Below are 22,175 nucleotides of genomic sequence, written 5' to 3' on the forward strand. Positions count from 1 at the left end.
CGCCCAGAGCCCGGGGGGCTGCAGTTACCATCCTGGAAGACCCTCTCCACGTTCAGGCCGTAGGTGGCACAGGTCTCATAGTAGGTGCAGCGCTTCAGGTCATTGGAGAGCTTCCGTGCGCGGGAGTCGTCGATGACGCGCGGGTTGGTGGCACTGATGGCATCTGCAAAGCACAGGGACAGCGGGCTGGAGGGCAAGGGCCTGTCCCACCCACCCAGGGGCCCCAGCACACCTCTGGCCTTCCTCCCTTTGCCACACAGAGGAACCACCTCCACAGCACTGTGCCATAGATGCCTGTGATCACAGAGTCCCACGTTTGTACAAAAATGGATGAATCTCTGTAAATGAACCTGACTCAACTCCCCAAAGAACCCAGCCACCAACACTTTAGCAAGACAGAGGCACAACACCTCGGGGAGGTGTGGGGACCAAGGCCAGGCAGCCCAGCTGCCAAATAAAATTGATTTGTTGGTCTCCAACATTTTAGGGCTCATGGCCAAGCCCTACATGTTAAAGAATCCAAGGGAGAAAGCCTCCTGGTTTAACAAGAAAGTCAACTCTGCTGGGATGTCTCCACAGCCAAGGAATTCCTGGACAGCTCTAAAATACAGGCTCAATTTGTATCCCAGATATCCACCAAGTGCTTGCCTGTTTTGGAAAAACTTCCTCCCAAAGAGGAATCCAACTCCTTAAAGACAAGCCAGGGAGGGCTATGAACAAACCTCCTCAGGTGGGGTAGAACTGGGGCCTGCCCTGTGAGGACGCCCTCCTCCAGCCCTCCAGATGGTTGTGTGCCTGTACCAAGGCCAGGACCTCACCTGGTTCTGTCTCTGGGACAACAATGGCCACTACCCCTTACCTGTCCTGCATCTCCACAGTGCCTGCTGCCACCCCGTCCCTGAGCCAAGATCACTCAGTCCTAAAATTCATTCCAGGATCTCTAAATATCCAAACTTTAACAACTTTGTTCTGCTTTTAATATGGGGGTCTGGAGCAGACCACTGTGACTCCCTCCCACTGCTCCTGCCTGTTTTCCTGGCCTCAGAGCTTCTTCCTGGCCAAGAACTGGTCACACAGTGCTCAGGACAGTTTTTCCCTACATCCATGTCCTGCTCCTGCTCTCTACTGTCACACGAAAGCTCTTCACCCCAGGCTGCCTGCTGCCTGTGCTGGCAGAGCTGGGGGAGGCAGCACCAGGCTATCATGCCATTTCCAGAGGAAAGTGGCTCCATGGGATGAGGCAGCTCTCTGTGGGGAAGCTGAGATGGTGTGAGCAGCAACTCCCTCCTCAGGGCGCTGGGCTAGGGCCCCAGCATTGTCCCTCAGCCCCACAAAAGGCTCACAGACCAGGATGCCCTCTGTGCTCTGGGGCCAGCACCCCGTGCCCACAGGGCCAGCAGGACACTGCAGCAGCGCTCCCGCCCGCAGCTGGGCTGGGCTGGGCTGGGCTGGGCTGGGCTGGGCTGGGCTGGGCTGGGCTGGGCTGGGGGAAGCTGGGCTGGGCTGGGCTGGGCTGGGGGCAGCCGGGCGCCATCCTCACCCTGCGTGCCCACCAGCACCATGGGCACCTCGGCGGTGTTCCGGTAGCTGCAGAGCCGCAGGTAGTAGTTGTAGACGGTCTGGAAGCTGATCTCGTCCTCCAGGCTGAAGACAAACACCACTGCATCCACCCAGGCAGCAAACTGAAGGGACAGGGCAGGATTACAGCGTGGACGGACAGACAGACACCCGGGGGCAGCCAGCAAGGGCAGCCACAGCCCGGGCTCAGGCAGCACCACCTCCCCCAGCCACCCTCTCCACCAGGATGGGTGGGAAGGCAGCACAGGGAGGGCAGGTCGCCTACCTGGAGCTCAGGGGGGCCCCCTTCATCTCGAATCAGCAGCAAGTAGCTCTGGCCATCCACCACGATCTCCTTCTTGAACCGGCCACCTTGGGGAGCAAAGCTGCAGGTCAGTACGGGGGGCAAGCAGGGGACACCCCAAACGAGGGCCGGGGGGTGCAGAGCCCCATGGCAGGGGAGGAGGAGCAGGGGCTGGGGGCACCTGCTGCCCCACGGCGAGGAGTGACCCCAGCCCATGCCAGGCACCCTGGGAAGCAGAGCTTACCCTCTGGAGACTCCTCCTGCACGTAGGTGCCGGTCAGGTAGCGGTGCACCAGGGCTGACTTGCCACTGGACAGGTTCCCCACGATGCCCTGCAACAGATGCACGTGTCACCCGTGTCCCTGTACACAAGGCCACCCCCGTGGGGTGACAGCACCAGTGCTGGGGCACACTCTGGTGAGAGGCAGAGGTGTCCCTGAGAGAGAGGACACAGGGACAGTGTCACCCAGCCCAGCATTCTGTGGGAGGCACGGGATGGATTGGACTCAGTCAGGCACAGAGCAGCTGAGACTGGGGCACAGCCACCTGGGCAGAGGGCTCTGAGCACTCCTGTCCTCCCCTGAACAGGCACAGCCCTGTCAGAGCCACACCAGCACTTCCAGAGCCCTTCTGCTCCTCAAGGAACACTTGCCATCCCAAGTCAATTCAGTTTTGGGGTGCTGAGCTCTGGACAGCAGCTGCCAGTGGCAGGGGAGCAGCCCCAGCTGGGAGCAGGCCCAGCCTGTGCTCCTGCCTGAGGCACCGGCAGCACTACGTGCACCTCCCAGGATGGGAGATGGTGCCACCCGCACAGAAACACCCAGCACCAATGTTCAATCAACACAGGAGAAAGCTGTGAGCACCCAGTGGAACTGGGTGGCAGCACATCTGACTGCAGCACCCTCAGACTGGCCATGGTGACCCAGGATGGGTCAGTCAGAGCCCTGCTTGGCTCATTGTCAGTGTCCTCCTGACCATCTAACGCTGCTTAATTGTGGGACCAGGTGTGTACTGGAGGATCTGGAGCACAACTCTGATGAGAACTGGCTGAGGGAGCAGGAGGGGCTCAGGCTGGAGAAAAGGAGGCTCAGGGGGAACCTTCTCATTCCACAACTCCCTGACAGGAGAGTGCAGCCAGGTGGGGATTGGGCTCTGCTCCCAAGTAACTAACGACAGGACAAGAGGGAACATCCTCAAATTGCATCAGGGAAGGTTTAGGTTGGATATCAGGTATTCCTTTTCCACAACAAGGGATAGGGTCACCTTCAGCTAAAGGTGAACCAAGTCACTATCCCTGGAAGGGCTAGAAGTGGCAGTTGAGGATATAGTTCAGTGGTGAACGTGGTGGTGGTGCTGGTTGATGGTTGGACTTGATAATCTCAGAGGGCTTCTCCAGCCTTAATGGTTCAGCTGCACTCACATGGCCACACCAGTGCCAAAGACAGGGGGTGAGGAGTGGCTACGAACACTAAAGCTGCCTCTGCCCCCGTGGAAGTTTACAGGCAAACTTTTTCAGGCGCAGGATGAGCCTGGCAGGTGAGTCACCACCGGGCAGGTTCTCCAGCTCACCCAAACGCTCCCGCTGCCCTGGGCCAGGCACGTGCTCCCTGTGAGAAGCAGAGAGGCACCAGCCCCATGGCCTGCACGGCACAGACCGTGCTGGCAGAGCCCAGGACAGCACCCGTGTGCCAGCTCCTGTGCCAGCAGAGCCAGCACGGGGCACGAGCAGGGAGCACTGATCAATGGCTCTCACGGGCATGCTCTCACACTGCCCCATGTGCCACCCTTCAGAGCAGTGACAGACCCTGACACGGTGACAATGCAGAGAGCACGGGCTGGGCTGCAACCCTGCCCTGTCCCACAACCCTGCCTTGTCCTGCAGCTGCCTCTCCAGAGCCACGCTGGGCAGGGGCTGCACCTCACTGTGCCCATCTCAGGGACAATGGAATGGAACTGCCCAGCCTCTGCCCGAGCCCTCCCTGCCACTGCACTCTGCCCAGCATAACCACACAACCATGGAATCCCAGAGGGGCTTCTCCTGGAAGGGACCCTCAGAATCATCCAGTTTCACTCCCTGCCATGGACAGGGACACCTCCCACTGCCCCAGGGTGCTACAAGCCCCATCCAGCCTGGCCTTGGACACTGCCAGAGATCATGAGGCTGCTTCTCTGGGCAGCCAGTGCCAGGCTCTCACCACTCTCAGGGAGAAGAATTCTTTCCATCTCATCTAATATTCCATCTAACCCTGCCCTCTGTCCATGGGAAGCCATTCCCCTTTGTCCTGTCACTCCAGGCTCTTGCCCCAAGTCCTCTCCCGCTTTCCTGGAGCCCCTCTGGGCACTAGAAGGGGCTCTAATGTCTCCAGAGCCTTCTCTTCTCCAGGCTGAACAGCCCCAGCTCTGCCAGCCTGGCTCCAGAGGGGTTTCAGCCCTCAGAGCATCTCCATGGCTCCTCTGGACGCACTCCAGGGCCATGTCTGTGTACTGCTGGGAGCCCTGACAGGGACACAGCACTCTGGGTGGGGTACCAGAGAAGGTCTCACAGCACAACTCTGCAGAGCCCAGCTGCAGGCAGGCAGCGCAGGCTGCAGTGCCAGGCTGCCCACGGCTCCTTGCCAAGGGAGCAGCTCCTGAGCTGCCCAGCAGCAAGGGTGCCACACCACGCCAAAGACAAACACTCCAGGGGCATTTAGCTCTGAAACTTGGGCAGAGGCTGCACTTACACTCTGTCTGCACATGGTACAAACCCCGAGCTGCATCTCACCAGAATCTTGCTGCTCTGCCGTGTTCTTGAGCTCACCTGGAGCTTCCAAGCAGCCACAGAAGTGACAATCCTGAGGACACACAGCCCCTGAGAGGCAGCAAACTGAACCAAACAAGGTCTGTAAGCCTGTGGGAGCCTCTGTTCCGGGATTTTTGGGAGAACGTGCTGGCACTGCCCAGTGCCAGGTGCCGGGGACAGGCCCTGCCAGGAGGCACCATCAGTGCCCCTCTGCAAGAACTGCCCAGCCACAGCTTCCTCCTGGCCTCCAGCACTGGGAGGGAGCTTCTGGGGGGAAACTGAGGGAGCAAAAACTGCTGAAGGTACATTCCCAAGTACATCAAAATACTCAAAGACCTTGGAGAAAGTATCCTGAATGCCTGGGAGCACAAGCAGGGAGAGCAGTGGGACCCTCAGCTCCTGTGGGAGACAGAGGACACAGAGCTGCTTGAGAATGGGAAGGAAGTGAAATCTGGCAACATTTCTTGCTGGGGTCAGTGTTGGGCCCCTCATGAAAAGAAAGACCTGGAGGGGCTGGAGTGTGTGCAGGGAAGGGAACGGAGCTGGGAAGGGGCTGGAGCCCCAGGAGAGGCTGAGGGAGCTGGGAAGGGGCTCACCTGGAGCAAAGGAGGCTCAGGGAGCCCTTGTGGCTCTGCACAGCTCCTGCCAGGAGGGCACAGCCGGGGGGAAAGGGCTCTGCTCCAGGGAACAGGGACAGGAGCAGAGGGAACGGCCTCAGGCTGGGCCAGGGCAGCTCGGGGTGGGCAGAGGGAAAATCCCTACCTGGAAAGGGCTGTGCAGCCCGGGCACAGCTGCCCAGGGCAGGGCTGAGTCCCCATCCCTGCAGGAATTCACAAGCTGTGCGGATGTTGCACCTGGGCACACAGCCAGTGACGGCCTTGGCAGCGCTGGGGAAGCAGCTGGACCCAAACATCTCCAGAGGCTTTTCCAACCCAACTTTAAACCAGGACTCTGAAAGGCCTCTGGGCTTTTAGAAGAGCTGCTTTGGCCATATCAAATCCCAGAGCAACAGAGATCCCCAGAGGTCATGCAAAACCTGGGGAAATGGCTGTGCCACTGGAGGAAGAGCTGAGTGCTTTAGGATGGTTTATCTGGCAGCATGGCTCTGCAGCCTTGCAGAACCCCAACATCACGCAGCAACACCCAAACAGCTGTGAGAATGGTTTTAAAATGCATTTCACAGGTAAACTAACGAATATTTGAAGTTTGGTTTGATTCTCACTTAACTGCACATCGAGACGCTGTGGCAGGACAGTGCTGGAATGTTTTGCAAGAAGAATTTTGTTCTTTTGTTTCTTGGACTAACATTGAAAAACGTTAACCTTGCAAAAGCTGAAGGGAGACAGAACGAAGGGCAGACGCCAGGAGCCTGTAAGGAGAGCTGAGGGCTGGCACAGAGAGCACAGGAAGAGCAGAGGAGGAATCCATCACTGAAGCACCTGCAGCTTAACTGAGAAACATCAGCCCTTCCCTGCACAGCAGCAGCCCCAGCTCCCCTCTCCCTCCTGAGTGTTTCCACCTGGCCACACGAAAATGCAGGGTTTTCCTGAGGATTTGGGGATCCAGGGGTATCCCAGGCACACGCCACAAGTACTCACCACCTTCAGCTCAGGCACCGAGCGACTCAGGGTCCATTCCTGGCTGTTCACAAACGAATCTGCAGAGAGAGGGAAGAAATCATCAGGTTAGCCTCGAGATCCCAGCAAGGATGCTGCTGCACCCTCCCTGCAGGCAGATGTATGGCTCTTCCCAGAGACACAGAGCTGCAGGAGGAGCCAGCCTGAGTGTAGCCTGGAGGACAGCCTGAGTGCCAGGGGCAGCCAGCAGCCCCCCTGACAAACCCCAGGCCCCTACTCGCCTTGGCCAGGTCAGACCTTCCATCCAACAGCAGCTCCAGGGCAGGACCCACAGAGCAGCACCTCCTGCATGTGTATCACATACAAACAGAAAGGATTTTGGAGAGCAGCAATCTGCGGGAGCTCTGCGCCTTCAGGAGCCTCTAATAAACCTGCCAAATCTGTGGCCACAGACCATTGCAGGAACAGGAATGTCAGATGGCTCAGAAGGGAAGCAGCAAATCCACCAGACCCAAAAGTGGGCAGCAATCAAACACAGTGACCTGGGCACTGCCACTGCTCCAGTGTCACCCGAGGCCACAGGGAGGGTGGCTCAGATCCGCCCCAGCAGCCCCAACCCCACATCCACAGCTCCTAGTGCTGCTCCAGCAGTACCCAAACCACCCTGCCAGGGAGCAATTCCTCATTCCCAATCTCCCATCCATCCCTGCCCTCTGGCACTGGGAGCCATTCCCTGTGTCCTGTCCCTCCATCCTGTCCCCAGACCCTCTCCAGCTCTCCTGGAGCCCCTTCAGGCCCTGCCAGGGGCTCTGAGCTCTCCCTGGAGCCTTCTCCTCTCCAGGGGAACATTCCCAGCTCTCCAGCCTGGCTCCAGAGGGGCTCCAGCCCTGGAGCATCTGCCTTGTGTTGGGGCAGCACTGGGCCCCACAGCCCTGCCAGAGCCCCCCAGGGCCTGCCCTCAGCCCAGCTGCTGTTCCAGCCCTCCTAACTCACATGGGGAGGCTGGGCACACAACAGCACCAGCTCTTCCTCCATCTCAGCTCTGCCACCTCGCTGGGCAGCCCACGGCCATGGGGAGAGCCCACTCCTGCTCCCACTGCCAGGGGGCAGGCTAGGCTGCTCTGAGAGCACCAGGCACCAAACCAGGACCTGGCACTGTGCCCTGCTCCCTGTTCCGGGTGCCACCAGCACCCACAACATCCACCCATCATGTTCGAGAAAGGTGTGCACATGGTGCTCCTGCCTGGAGTTTTACCTTCCATGGCTGACCTAGGAACACTCCTTTTCCAGGAGTTATTACAGACAAGTACTCCCCAGGCATGCTGCAGGGACACCAGGTTATTTATAGCCTTCCTGAGGAATCATTTCTCTGCAGTGTCTTTCACCTGCCCTTTCCTTTTTTAGGCAGAGGTAATGTTTTTATTAGAACAATTCATCAGTCAGGAGGAAAATGATACATTTTTGAGCCCTTTCCAAAAGGTAACAGCACACCTGTATTTCCAACTGCATCACTGGCTCTAAAAATAGCTGTCACCTCCACTTGGGACTTGTGCCCTGCTCAGCCTCTTTGGCAGGTAATGTGGCAGATAAAGCCCCATGCAGGCCTGAAGGAGCAGGCAGCACACTCTCGTGCTGTTTCACTACACACAGCAGGCTTTTGGCAGGTTCTGACTGGAGCACAGGCCACACACACTCGGTGCCTGGCCTTGGGAAGGAGGAGAGGCAGGGAGAGCCCGGCACAGGGCTGGCTGGGCTCTGGATCTGCTCAAGGATGACAGGACACCCTGCCCCAACAACTGCCAGCTGCCTCCTGCACCAACCATCCCAACAGATCCTGGCCTGCTTTCTAACCCAGGTTCGAGAGCTTGCAACACTTTGGTTTTTGACGTGCTGAGAAGGTTCCTGAGTAAAGCTTAACACATATAAAAGCTGACAACACGCGGCTGAGAGCACTGTACTCAGCCTCACAACACACCCCGCTCCTCACTCCAGTTAGCCCACCTTACCCGAGCACCAGGCACGCCTGGTCACTCTTCCTGCACCTTCTCTTTGTTACTAAATGACAGAGAGGGGAGCAGACTGTCCATGCAGCAGTTCAACACCTTCCCCAGGTGCACCTGACCTCCAAAACCAAAGCAGTGGGCTCAGGGAACCACTGTCATACCCAGAGCTTCTGCACAGCCCAACAGCATCCTTGGCTCCACAACACAACATACAAGAGGAGATCAGTCCAGACTGGCCTGGGAAAAGGAAACTCAGGACGATTCTGTTACTCCCCAGAAGCTTCTGTTGATGGAGGTTTCCTGGCACAGGCAGCTCTACTGCAGAAAGTGGAAATTTGGGATCTGGGGTGGGCAGAGCCCTGCCACGCACAAGAGCAGACAGGGACATAAAGGAGGCACTCTGTATCTGCTGTCCCTCGGTCAGCTGGCCATCCTGGACACGTTCAGGAGCTACAGACAGAGCCCAGCTGTGGGACAGTGCACGGGGGAGGCAGGGTCAGCACCCTCCATCACAGAGCTCAGACACCGTGGCTCCCCATGCCCTGATGGCAGCTTGGAGGGGTTCAGCCACACACCCACAGCTCCCAGCACCCACAGGCCAGGGAGGCTGGCAGGAGAAAGGGGCTGGCCAGCCAAATGCAACTCCTCAGCCCAGCTGCTCGCTCCACAGATGAGGCGCAGCAGGTTCATCTACCCCGTGCTCCAGAAGCGCCAGTGCCAGACTCATCAGCCTCCCCACACAGCAACTAATAATTAACCAGCCCATCATCCAAGCCATGGTGCAGCTCCCTTGGACACTGCACCCCTGGACACTAAACCCAGCCTTGAAACCAGGTCAGAGGCTGTCTGTGCAAACACAGCAGAGGCCACACAAACCGAGGCCACCGTGGCCACCACTGCGGCCACACCAATGGACCCACCTGACCACAGAGGGATCAAAGGGAGGCAGGGGCTGTGCAGGCACAGCCACCCCTCCCAGGCCAGGCTGATAAAGCCTGCACCCCGTAATGCTGGCACGAGGGGGATTTCTGCAGGTCAAGGACCAGCACAGGCATAGCCAGCTCCAGTCAGCACTGAGCCAGCACGGGCACCCACTGCAGGACATGGCCTTGGTGAGGATTCTCTCAGCACAGCTTCAAACACTCTGCAGCCACAAAAGGAGACCATGCTGTGTCTCTCTGGGAAAGGGCACACTTAGGAACTGCCACCCTTGCATTGTCAGCATGCACAGGTGGCAGCAGCCAGTGTCACTGTGCTCTGAGGTCAGTGCAGACTCTGGAAGACCCAGAAACCTCTCAGCACTTGCTGCTCTCCAGCCCCCATCCAAACACTGCCAAAGACCCAGACCAAACCCTGCTGTGATGGTGGGACAGGGTCTGCTGGAAGGGAAAACCCAGCAGAGAGTGGCATGGAAAGAAGGTAACTCAGCCTCCCATCACAGCCCTCTGTGGGGATCTACCTCAGCAGCAAAAACCTGTTCCCAATGTGCCTGAGCTCAGGTGCAGCTGTGCAGCCCCACGAGCCCTGGCAGGGAACACTGAAGGCACAGGGCTCCCTCTCCCTAGGGCTGCCCGTGACTGCAGCCAGACACCTCTGCACACCCTCTGACCTTGTCCTGAGAACTGAGCCCTCCAGAGCATTGTCCCACAGCTCCCTCCCTGACACCCCCACAAGCCTCAGCTTTCCCAAAGTGCAGACACCAGGCTGGCCCCAGCATCTGAGGCATCTCTAACCCCACCACGACACCTCTGCCTCTCACCAACACTCCCAGCTCAACCAAGGCAAGTACCAACACGAGGTGATATTTATCATGACCTACCCAACTCACTATGCAAACTTCACCCAATCCATGAGAAAACAGCCCATGCTCTCTCAGAAGCCTTCCCTCACATGCCCTGCACATCAGTACTGCACACACCAGAGTAAAGGGAGGTACCTTAAAGAACACCAAAAAGCAGGCAGGACACCTCTCTGGGAGAGGGACGTGGCTGTGACCACAGAATCACAGATATCCCGGGATATCCCGAGCTGGAAGAGACCCACAAGGATCATTAAGTCTGATCCCTGGCCCTGCACAGACAGCCCAACAATCCCACCCTGTGCCTGAGAGCACTATGCAAATGCTCCCTGAGCTCTGGCAGCCTTGGGGCCATGACCGTTCCCTAGGGAGCCTGTTCAGAGCCCAGCCACCCTCAGGGGGAAGAACTCTTCCCTGATAGCCAACTAAACCTCCTTGACACAGCTCAGTGCTGTTCCCTCAGATGAGGGATGCCTCCTGAGCCATCAGAGGTGCTGTACCCATCACACAGCCCCTTCATGCACAGGGACAACTCCAATTCCAAAACAGTCCAGTCTTCCCAAGACCATAGCCTCCAGAGAGCCTCTGTGGAATGGCACCAGCCAACACCTGGATACCCAGAAATGCTCTGAACCACTGACCACGATCACCTGGGTCAGTCCAAGCTGGCTGGACTCTGTGTTGACTTTGCTCTCTAGTCCCAAGGGCTGTTGCCCTCCATTGCTCATTACACAAGGATCAGTTCTTTCTGTCTTTTCTGGGTAGCAAGCCCTGGAATCCCCCATCACCTCTGTGTGCGCTCAATGCCAGCCGAAGCCCTCCAGGGCTGGGAGCAGCACTTGGAGCAACCCCCTACCTTCTGTGGGTCTATCTGGATGCAGATGGTGGTGCAGGGTGGGTATCACAGCGTGCCATAAACAAACCACTCCAGGCTCTGGAAACACAGAGAGCGCTGGCTTGGCTCTCTGCCGGGACTCCTACACCCACCCAGCTTTTCCAAGGGCTGATAACCGCAGCTGCAGCTGCACCCCCAGGAGGGCAAGTTGGGGCTGCACCAGCAGCTTTCCCAGGGCAGGGTGGGCAGCACCCACAAAGAGCATCAAAGTCTGTGGGACGTCAGGCAGGTGTTTGGAACACCATGGGCCTGCAAGACTGGAACAGGAACGGGGCAGAGACCTCCTGAGCAGCAGCACTGAGGCTGAGCCCCTCCGGCCTGGCTCAGAGACCCACAGCTCCCATCGGAGGAGGCCCACGGACCAACGCTCTGAGCAGAGAGCAACGGGGAGATGGGGCACAAGAGAGAACAAACAGCAGCTACTTTACTGTGCAGGCTTCACCACTGCCTTTTCACACCTCACTGTCCCCAGGAGGACACAGGGCTGGTGGGTACAGGGACAGTGCAGGCACCAGGCAGGTAATGAATGGTGTTCTTGGTGTGACTGAACCCAGTGTGAGCTCTGCAGCGCCAGGGGCTCCTGCCAGGAGCCACAGTGCTGATGGCAGCCTGGAGAGGTCAATCCCTGCGCTTCTGCCTCCAGCATGAGCCACAGTGGCAAGCACTAATCCCTGTAACAAGCAATGGTCCTGCATGAGCTGGAGGGTATGTACATCCCACCGCTGCAGGGATCCCAAGCTGCCCACAGCACTCCGCACAGAGGCCTCAGCAGGGTCTCCCAAAGACTGATCCAAAGGGAGCTCCTACCTGTCTCATGGAGGAGCCAGGTGAGAGGCAAGGACGCCAGCCAAGTGCTCAGCCTGGGCCGCCTCTCTGGGAACGCTGCTGCTAGCGGCAGGGCCGGCTGCTGCTAGCGCAGCTCCCACTGGAAGCGGCAAGCAGCAACAGGCCCCGCTGCAGGGGCAGGGCCCGGCCCTCCCTGCCCGCATACACCCACATTCCGCAGCCATGAGCGCAGCCTCCTCTCGCCTGGGAACCTCCCGCCGCCCCGCCGGGGCGGCACACGGCCCGGGCTGCCCTGCCAGCACCGCAACCCCGGAGCCAGCAGCACCCGGCCTCGGCCTCACGGCACACAGGCATCCCTGGAGCCTCCAGAGCCTTCCCCTGCCTGGCGCCTCCAGAGCCTTCCCCTGGAGCCTCCAGAACACTCCTCTGGAGCACGGTGAGGGACAGAGGGGGCCAGAGGATGGGGCCCCTGGGCTCCCTGGGCAGCTGCAGAGCTGCTCCGTGCTGATCTCTGCGGCCCAGCACTCCTGGGGAACGTCCAGGCGCGATGCTGCCCTGCACAGCCGCTGCCTGAGGAGCAGCCAGGTTCCTCGGGAGCAGGCGGGCTCCCTGGAGAGCCTGCCAGCCCAAAGACATCCCTCTGGCTCATAAGCCGAGCACAGAGCTGCCTCCAAGCACCCAGATGCAGAGCAGAGCCATGCGCGCAGCGAGGCCCCGGAGCGGCGGCGGGGCTTGGCCCGGCCCCCAGCTCCGTGCGTTCCATGCCTTAAAAAGCTGTGGATGCTGCTGGGGATGCTGCTGTCGCCTCCCGGCCCGCTGGGACACAGGGCTCGCCTGCAGCTCCTTCACAGGGCCCGAGGGGGACAGGGACAGAGGCACAGCCAGCACAGCCCCAGCTAAGCCCCACAAAGCCCTGGTGCCAGGGAACTCCCCACCAACATCAGAGTCAAACCCGAGAGCTGCTGCAGCTGCCAGTGCCCGTTGAATGCCCGGCGCCGTGGGGACCTGTCCCCTGTCCCATCACCGGGAATGCCAGGCCTGCTCTCTGCAGGCTGCCCCATACCCGGGGAGAGTCCCTGTGCTCCCAAACACATGGAATCCGCTCAGTGCCAGGGCAGGACCTTAGCAGGGGTGGCTGGGGCCGAGCGTCCCCCAGACGAGGCCTGGCACCAGGGAGCCACTCACAAGAGGGGGGTACAGGCACATTTCTGGGCTCCCAACCCCCTGTGCTGTTCCACGCCTCTGCTCCAGCAACCTCCCAAACAGTCCCACCTGCCTGGCAGTCCAATTGCACTCCTCTCCCCATTCCACCAATGTTACGGGGCAAGGACAGGACAGCTTGGCCCATCCTGCCCGTGCTGGGACACCACCAGGGCAGGGAGGACATGTGACACACGTGCTTCACTCCGAGGTGTGTGGCCAGCAAGGGAGCCGGATGTCAGACACATCCTCCCAGGCAGCCCCAGCACGGCTGCTCCAGCACCACTGACTATGGCAGTGCCCAGGGCACTGCAGTATGACACGACCCCGTGAATGCTCAGCTCACTGCAGCCCAGTGCAAACCCTGCAGAGCACCGGGACAGAGCCAGGCGCCAGCACACAGCCCAGAACCTCGGCTGGGACAGGCCACAGCCCCCATCCCTGCAGGCGCCGTCGGTACAGGGGCTCTCACCAGCCCAGCACTGCTCCTGTGCTTACTCACCCAGAGCCCGCAGAGGACCCCCAGCCAGGAGGGCAGGCTCAATATTGCCATGGGCATCCTTGGGGCACACGCTGCCAGTGCTGCCACGCTCTCGCCTTCGGAAGCGGCTCGTGAGGAGCTTCCAGAGTCCCCCGGTCTGCACGGGATCGGTGTGCAGCCGGCCCCCGACCCTAGCCAGCTCGGGGTACAGCAGGTCCCGCTTGCTGGGGCAGGTGTGCAGGGAGCTGGCATCGCCCTCGCTCTTGGTGCGGAGGCGCGTGGGGCGCAGGAGCCCCCCGGACTCCGAGCGCCGCAGCTCGTGGCCCCGGCGCAGGCGGAAACTGAAGCTTTTCCGCAGGGAGCTGAAGTTCTTCCTGGGGCTGGAGCCGCTCCAGCCGCTGCCGCCGAAGATGTTCCAGCGGCGGCTGCCCCACAGGGAGCCCCCCCGGAGGAAGCCGGGGCTCTCGGCAGCGTGCGGCGGCCGGGCGCTGGGCAGGAAGGTCATGCTGCTGGGCCGCGGGCGCTGCGCCTCGTCGGGGCCGTCGCCCTCCGCCTCGGGGCTCTGCCTGCGGGGCGAGCGCAGCCGGAGCAGCTCCAGGAGGCGGCCGCGGGCGCGGGCGGGGGGCGGCGGCGGCAGCAGCGCCCCGGGCAGCCCGTTCCCCGCCGCGCAGAAGCTCTTGGGCCGCCGGCGCTGCTGCTGCGCGGCGCCGAGCGCGGCCTGGACGGCGGGGACGCCCTGCAAGTCCAGCGACTCGCAGACGCTGACGGCGCGGCGGGGGCTCGGCCGCGGGGCGCCCCGGCCCGGCCCGGCCCAGCGCCAGCCCTCGGCCATGGTCAGCGGCGGGGCTGCCCCATGCCCCCGCCGCTGTCCGCCGCCGGCGCGGGGCTCCCACGACGCGCCCGCATGTCCGGGCCGTGCTCGGCGCCGCCAGCGCGGGGCTGGGCCGGCCCGCCCCGGAACGGGCCGGGGCCGCGATGGGGATGGGGCGGGGGCCGGGGCCGCCCCGCCCGCCGCGCCCTCCGCGGGCACCGACGGCACCGAGTCCGGGGCACGGGCGGCTGCGGCGGCGGCGCCGTCCCGGGGCGGCGCGGGGCTGCGGCCCCGGGGCAGAGCAGCGCCGGTCCCTGTTAATACTCGGTGGCGCCCAGTGCCCGCGGTAGAGCCCGCACCAGGGAGCGGCGGCGCTGCCCGGCCGCCCGGACCCCGCCGTGGCGCTCACCGCGACCAGAACTGGCCCAGACCCTCTCGGAGCGGCGCCGAGCGCCGGGAGCAGAACCTGCCCGGGCCCCGCCGGGGCGTTCACCGGGAGCAGAACCGGCCCGGCCCCTGCAGGTACGGAGCGCCGGGCAGGGCCGGCAGCGGGGCCCCGGTGCGGCGCGGGGCCGGCCGTGTCCGCCAGGGGGCGCTGCGGCCCCGCTCGCCGCTGCTGCCCGCGGCACCGGCAGCGGGACCCGGCGGGACCGGCTCGGCAGTGACAGCGGGATCGCGCCACCGCAAACACGCACATCCCTGCACCGGCAGCGGGACCCGGCGGGACCGGCTCGGCAGTGGCACCGGCATCCCAACACCGCAAAACACGCATCCCCCGGCTCGACCGGCCCCTGCGGCATCCCGCGCCCCGCGCTGCTCTCCCCGGCCGCAGGCCCGGCCCGGAGCTGCCCCTCTCCTGCCCGGACCCCCGGCCCAGGCCCTGCACCAGACCCAGCTGCCTTCTGCCTTCTCACCTTTCCCAAACCTGCGCCGGGGCATCGAACCCCCAACAGCCGCCCTGTGCTCAGGGACACGTGAAAACCCAAACCCAGGGGCCCGGGCAGCCCGGAGCACCCCCAGCCTGGAGCACACACCCCCAGAGCTCCCCCGAGCCCGAGGGCACCAGGTGAAGTGTGACCACCTCAGCCAGAGCTTCACTCCTGTCTTGTTCCAGGGCGGTCATTTCCTCTGACCAAAGCCACCATCACTAAGCACTGAGCCTCCTCCCGGGCCACTGGAGTCCTCACTGTGGTATCTCCTCCTCCACCTCTTCCCCAGCACCCCCATTGCTGCCTCAGTCCCTGTCTCCAGCATCACCCCAGGGCGCTCCTCCTCCTCCTTCTCTTCCTCCACACCTTTTCCCTCTCCCTGGCTTTCTTCCTTCACATTGCAAGTATGATCTGTGCTCCCTCTGGGGAGGGGAAAAAAAAGATGCCTGACTCCCCCTTAAACTATTTTTACCTTACTGAAAGCCCTGTCTGCTGAGCCAGCCCAGGTCTTCTCCTGCTTCTCCAGGCCTCTCCAGGGAACACCTTAACATCAAGCACCTCCCTTTCCCCCTCCTTATACAGGAGTCTTGACCCTGCTGCCTCGACTCTTCCAAACTCCCACCACCACCTTCTCAGACTGTGCCTTTTCTCTGAACCCTCATCCTCCTCCACAGCAGGCCTCATCCTTACTTCTCCAATATTCTGGATGCACCCAGGCCTTGGACACAGCCAAACCCCACCCAGAGCTCTTCCCCTCCCTACTGCACAGCCAACACCTCAGCCAAGCCCCTTCCCTCTCTGTTCTCCCTCCTCTCCCAAACCCACAGATGCCACCATCCACCTCCCGTCCCATCCCTGTCAGTAGCACAGATCCCATCACGGCATGCAGGAGCAGAGGTCCCACCCAGAGCCTCTCCTGGGGCTTCAGTCCTGCTCTTCCCTCAGGTGTGAGCCCCAGCCCTGTGCTGGTTCCCCTCCCCAGTACCCGCTGGCCAAGGCACGGAGCCGTGGCTCAGAGCCTGTCCCCACGCCACGGCCATGTCCCGTGGGCACACAGCGGGCACATCCCACTGCCCTCCCTCCCCAGACAACGGGCACCCGTGCCCGGGACGCAGCAGAAGGCGCCGCCAGCCCGCCGGAGCCGCGGCTCTGCCATCTGTGCCAAGGTCACAGGCACACAGAGCTGCCAGACTGGGTCCGACCCGCGCGCGGCATCTGCCAGCCCGTCTCAGCACCGCACTGCAGCCACCAGAGCAGCTCTGCAGGAAGCAATTACCAGGGAATGGCTTCCCACGTCCTCAGCACAGACAGGGCTGGCTGGGGGACAGGCTGTCAGAGCCGGCCTGTCAGGGGTACCACGGGCACCTGGCTCTGGGCACAACCAGGCCAGGACCCTTGCCAGCTCCTGCCCACCGTGCCTGGCACAGCTCTGTGCTCCAGGGATGGAAAGCCCTTCCTGTGGGGACACTGGACCGTCTACATCCATCTCTTTCCAAACCCTGCAACGGCACCAGATGGCTCCCCTTCCACATGAGTCTCAGCTTTTTAAAATATTCTGGCAGGTTCTGGCTGTGAGGTGTTGCTGAATCACAAACTGTCTGCTGGAGACATGATGCACCTTGTGCTGCCTGCTGAGGCAGGACTGGACATGCTGGATCCCCCGACACGGTCTGTCTGACCCATCCCTATGACCTCCTCAAGCCCCCTCCACCTGTGACCTCCTTCCTGCTCCAGCTCTTCCTCCTCCTGTGAGCCCACCCAAATTCTGATTAAACCTACTGGAAAACATGGAGAGGTCCCCTTAGCTGACAACATCCCTTCCCTGTCCTCCCAAGGACCATATTTTTAAAGCTATTAGTGTTTTTAAAGCATTCCCAATTCTCTCCAGTTTGTCTGCACCTTTCTTAAACACAGAGTCAGAACCTGGGCACAACACTTGACTGGAACCTCCAGCGGCCTAAGAAGAAATTCAGGCACAACACCCGTTCTACTGCATCCAGCAAGATACTGCTCTATACCACACCAACGGCCTAACACTATTCTGACCTAATTAGGCTGTTTCATGGCAAAGGTTTCCAAACGCTGTGTGCATTGATACATACATCGACATGATCCCCTCAACGCTATTCCAAAAGACATCTAAAATGGGCTAAAATGGAGCCTTAGACTCGAGTCCTGGGGTTGATGGCTGCAGGGCACCTGCACAGGTTGGGAATCTGTATCCCAGGGCAGGTTCAAAGCCCAACAGTCTTGGCAACACATGGGCTCCAGCTGCCTCAGCCCTCCACCGGCAGAGAAACTGCTCTGAGAATGAGACCAGAAACACCAGGGTTTGAGCAGAGCCATCACTGAAACTCCCCACGTGCCTTTAATGTCTCTTCTCTGGCAGCTCACACCATAACCATACTGGGTTGGACTGGAGCCGTGTCCATGTCTAATGCAGAGGTGACAGCTCACCTGTTCACAAGCTGCTGGTGGGCAGCAGCCTGGCCAGAGTCCCCAGGGCTATGCTGGGCTGCAGAAGCATCTCCCAGAGCTGGGAAGGAACAGGGCAATCTGACCCAGAGCAGGTGCCTGGGGACAGAAGCAAGCTGGTCCCTTACCAAGCCTTCTCTGAGTCACATGCATGGTACAAATGTTATGGCCATGAACATCTGGCTGAAATTAATATAATGCATGAGAGGCTTAACAACAGCTGCACAGGAAGAGTCCGAGAGCCAGGGAACATTCCAGTGCTGGTTGGCCCTGGTGTGACATTCAGGGTGGAGCCCCGAAAAGGGAAAGGAGTCTAAACATAGTCAGATGTTCCACTGTGCTCCCCAGACCCCATGGCACTGGTGTCACTGCTCTCCCTGTCCCACCGGCACTGGTAGCCCTGGGTTTCCCAGACACAGTGTCGCTGCTCCAGATCTGCAGACAGGGTGATTTTGTTGCCAGGGGGATGCCCTGGCAGCTGGGAGGATGGGACAGCTGCACTCTCCATCCCTCCTGGGTTCAAATGCTGTCACTCCGCAGAGGGCCTGACTCTGGGGCCCCCGCAGCCCCTCACATCCAGCCTGGATGGGGGACCAGCATTGCCTCGGCAGCCAGGGCAGGGATGAGGTTCCTAGCAGGGAACCCAACAGCTCCCAGTGCCCGCACAGAGGGCGGGCACAGCAGCACACCAGGAGCACGTGGAGAGCCCGCCCAGCCAGCTCCAGGCCCTGCGTGCCACCAGGGCAGTGAGTGCCCCCGGGTGCCACCCTGCACAGACCGTGCTGGCAGTGGGACTGCAGGCAGCAGAGCAGGCTAGGCACCACTGCCAGGGACAGCCAGGACAGGTGACAACACCTGTGCCAGGCTGTGGGGCACGCAGGGCCCCGGCACGTGCTGCCCAGCTGGAGCAGGAGGGCTCTGTGCAGTGCCAGGGACGGCAGCCAAGCCAAGCCAAGCCCGCCGCAGCTGCAGGAGCACCCCGAGCCCTGTGTCAGGACCACGCCGGAGCCGCCGGGCTCTGCAAACCAGCTGCAGCCAGCCCGGCCATGCAGCAGGAATACTGATGAGGCTCTCAGGGGCGCAGCTCGCCGGCCGGCCCTGGGGTGCAGCCCCACGTCACAGCCCGCGTCAGCAGCACCGTCACACGGAGGCGGCGCAGGGCCGGCCCGGCCTGCTGCCCTCACGGGGCCGGGACGCAGCCACAGACACCCTCGGCCCAAGCAGCAGGAGGGACAGGGAGACAGAGGCAGGGAGACAGGTCCCCTGACCCAGCACAGAGACACGTTCACGCTGAGTCCTGCCACAGGCTCAGCCTCCAGCACGGCACCACTGCACACCACACAGCTCCACTGTGGTAACCCCTTCTGGTCACCCCGGGCACGCCAACAACCCCTCCTGGTCACCCGAACCACCCTGGGCCCAAGAGACAATGTCCTCCTGCTCTCCACTAACAAACACCCACCCACCCCGCAGCCCCTGCACAGCCCCAGGGTGTCAGGACAGAGAGATGAGGCACTGCTCCAGGTCTGAGCTGCGACACAGACCCTCGCTGCCAGCTGGACAGTCCTGCCCTGTCCCTGTGCCCGTGCCCGCCCTGCAGAACAGAGCCCCGGGTCTGACACTTCAGGCTGGCTGACCTTCCCAGGCCTCTTGCCCAGAGAGGTGCCTCAAGGCAGGCTGTTCCCTACAGTTTCCATGGAGAGGAGGAGCAGGCCCAGCCAGCAGAGAGTTAACAGCAGCTGGGAACACAGTGACAGTCACAGGAGAGCCCGACTCCAGCTCAGCTCCCTCCCTCCTCCCACACTGCACACCCCCAGCTCGGGGCCTGCCGCACACCTCGAGCTGCTGATGAGGAAATTGCCACCTTCTCCCCCAGCCCGGGATGCAGCAGCGAGGCAAACGCCTCCCTCCCACACACGGGAGGGCAGGCCCAGGTCACCCAAACAGGGCACGGCACGCTCCTGTCCACCAAGGAGAGCAGCCGGGCACCAAACTGCTGCCAGCCTTTCATACTGGCCCTCTGGAGGTGGCCATGCTGCAGATCCTGCACCCACAGTGATGCAAGGCAGATGCAGAGATAACAGATGCAGGGATGATGCTTCCTAAGCTGGTCCAGACCCTGGTGCCTCAGGGAAGCCCTGGAAGATAATGGGATGTTACCCACAGGGTGTAATACTAGATCAAGGCAGCAGCAATCACTGCAGCTCCTCAAGCTACCTCGGGGCAGTTCTGCATGCAGAGCTGTCCATACCAGTACCATGACTAAACCTGCAGGTGGTGTGGTACCTGCACTGCAGGGCACGAGCAGCCCTGCCATGCTGCCAGCCATGCACAGGGCTGGCCCCAGGCACCGGGCTGCTCCAGGCACACAGGTGTTCCCAGCCTGTTTCCAGGCACACAGGTGTTCCCAGGGAACAGGGCTGTCTCCAGGCACACAGGTGTTCCCAGGCTGTCTCCAGGCACACAGGTGTTCCCAGCCTGTTTCCAGGTACACAGGTGTTCCCAGGGAACAGGGCTGTTTCCAGGTACACAGGCGTTCCCAGGGAACAGGGCTGTCTCCATCCAGGCACCAGGATGTTCCCAATTCCCAAGCTCCCTGCTGGTGATGCAGGTATGAGCATCATCAGCATGATTAGGCCAGACATTGTGAAATCTCCTGGGGAGTTTGAAATCCAAAGACAAAAGGCCAGATGAAAATTTGGTTAGAGGACTAAAGAAAACCTCCTCAGGTCCTCAAGCCTCACTTTAATATCTCTCCCATAGCCATCACTTAAACAGTGAAAATCCTCCTGTTTAGTCCAAAAGCAGCAAACAAAAGAAGAAATGGCATGAAAAATAGCAACAACGGGGTGAAACTAAGAACTGAACAGTGCAGCAATGGGACTCAGAGGACATGAAAGTCCACATGGAAGTCAGGAGCAGAACATGGCAGGAGATGGAGGAGGCAGGAAAATCCCTCCTGCCTGGACAGAAAGGCAGAGACCCCACAGCAGCCTGCACAGGATGGTCACAGAGCTGTCCTTCAGTTGGACTGTGGAGCTCCTTCCCTGCGGTGACATTGCTGTGCCAGTGGAGGGAGGGCATGGCTGTGCCCAGCACACACAGGACATTGCTGTGCCAGTGGAGAGAGGGCATGGCTGTGCCCAGAGCACACAGGACATTGCTGTGCCCAGTGGTGGGAGGGCATGGCTGTGCCCAGCACACACACAGGACATTGCTGTGCCCAGGGCACACAGGACATTGCTGTGCCTGGCACACACAGGACATGGCTGTGCCTGGCACACACAGGACATGGCTGTGCCCGGCACACACAGGACATGGCTGTGCCCAGGGCACACAGGACATGGCTGTGCCTGGCACACACAGGACATGGCTGTGCCCAGGGCACACACAGGACATTGCTGTGCCCAGGGCACACAGGACATGGCTGTGCCTGGCACACACAGGACATGGCTGTGCCCAGGGCACACAGGACATTGCTGTGCCCAGGGCACACAGGACATGGCTGTGCCCAGGGCACACACAGGACATTGCTGTGCCCAGGGCACACAGGACATTGCTGTGCCCAGGGCACACACAGGACATTGCTGTGCCCGGCACACACAGGACATTGCTGTGCCCAGGGCACACACAGGACATTGCTGTGCCTGGCACACACAGCACATTGCTGTGCCCAGCACACACAGGACATAGCTGTGCCTGGCGCACACAGGGCATTGCCGTGCCCAGCACACACAGGACATGGCTGTGCCCAGGGCACACACAGCACATTGCCGTGCCTGGCACATACAGGGCATTGCCGTGCCCAGCACACACAGCACATTGCCGTGCCCAGCACATACAGGACATTGCCGTGCCCAGCACATACAGGACATTGCCGTGCCCAGCACATACAGGGCATTGCTGTGCCCAGCACACACAGGACATGGCTGTGCCCAGGGCACACAGCACATTGCCGTGCCCAGGGCACACAGCACATTGCCGTGCCCAGCACATACAGGGCATTGCCGTGCCCAGCACACACAGGGCATTGCTGTGCCCAGCACATACAGGGCATTGCCGTGCCCAGCACACACAGGGCATTGCCGTGCCCAGCACACACAGCACATTGCCGTGCCCACAGGCAGAGCTCCCAGGCAGCTCAGCAGCAGAGGGAGCCTGGGCTCCCAGCCAGGCCTGGGCTGACCTGACACACCACCTGCCCTCACACCCCTTGGCTCTGCACATGTGGCATTGCAGACCCCAACACAAGGATCTTGGGAAGAGCCAGCCCTAGCAAAAGGTAGGACTGGAGGGTCATCAAGCTCCACAGAAAGGGGAGCAGCCCAGAATCCCAAAGGGATGTTCCCAAAGCTCTCCCTCCCTGGGAAACATGCAAAACAATTAAAGCCACGGAAAGGTCCCATCCTTCCCTGCTCCCAAAGGCACCTGCTCGGGAACAACAGAGCAGCCAAAGGAAGTATTTTCAAAACAACAGCAAAGAAGCTGCTGAGGCTGACAACAACACAGGATGCTGATGTGGGCCTGAGCACCCCAACAAACACCGTGTCACTGCTGCTCCCACCTCATCATGCTCT

At 61.0% G+C, this 22,175-nt stretch overlaps 1 protein-coding gene across 3 annotated transcripts in view; it reads right to left on the reverse strand.

Annotated features, from left to right (window-relative positions):
* The window catches only part of AGAP3 (ArfGAP with GTPase domain, ankyrin repeat and PH domain 3), a 111,088-nt gene that overhangs the window by 64,744 nt on the left and 24,169 nt on the right, over positions 1-22,175 (reverse strand). For 2 of the 3 annotated variants that reach the window (XM_059490949.1, XM_059491004.1), the window contains exons 2-6: positions 6,242-6,300; positions 2,106-2,193; positions 1,844-1,929; positions 1,541-1,682; positions 29-163 (exon numbers count right to left, since the gene is read on the reverse strand). In XM_059490949.1, coding sequence (XP_059346932.1) covers positions 29-163; positions 1,541-1,682; positions 1,844-1,929; positions 2,106-2,193; positions 6,242-6,300 — 510 coding nt within the window. Of the gene's footprint in view, positions 1-28; positions 164-1,540; positions 1,683-1,843; positions 1,930-2,105; positions 2,194-6,241; positions 6,301-13,404; positions 14,216-22,175 lie in introns of those variants that run through there. The other variant, XM_059490878.1, reaches the window with a different exon arrangement.

Source organism: Ammospiza nelsoni, chromosome 1 (assembly GCF_027579445.1).
Source record: "Ammospiza nelsoni isolate bAmmNel1 chromosome 1, bAmmNel1.pri, whole genome shotgun sequence".
NCBI lineage: Eukaryota > Metazoa > Chordata > Aves > Passeriformes > Passerellidae > Ammospiza > Ammospiza nelsoni.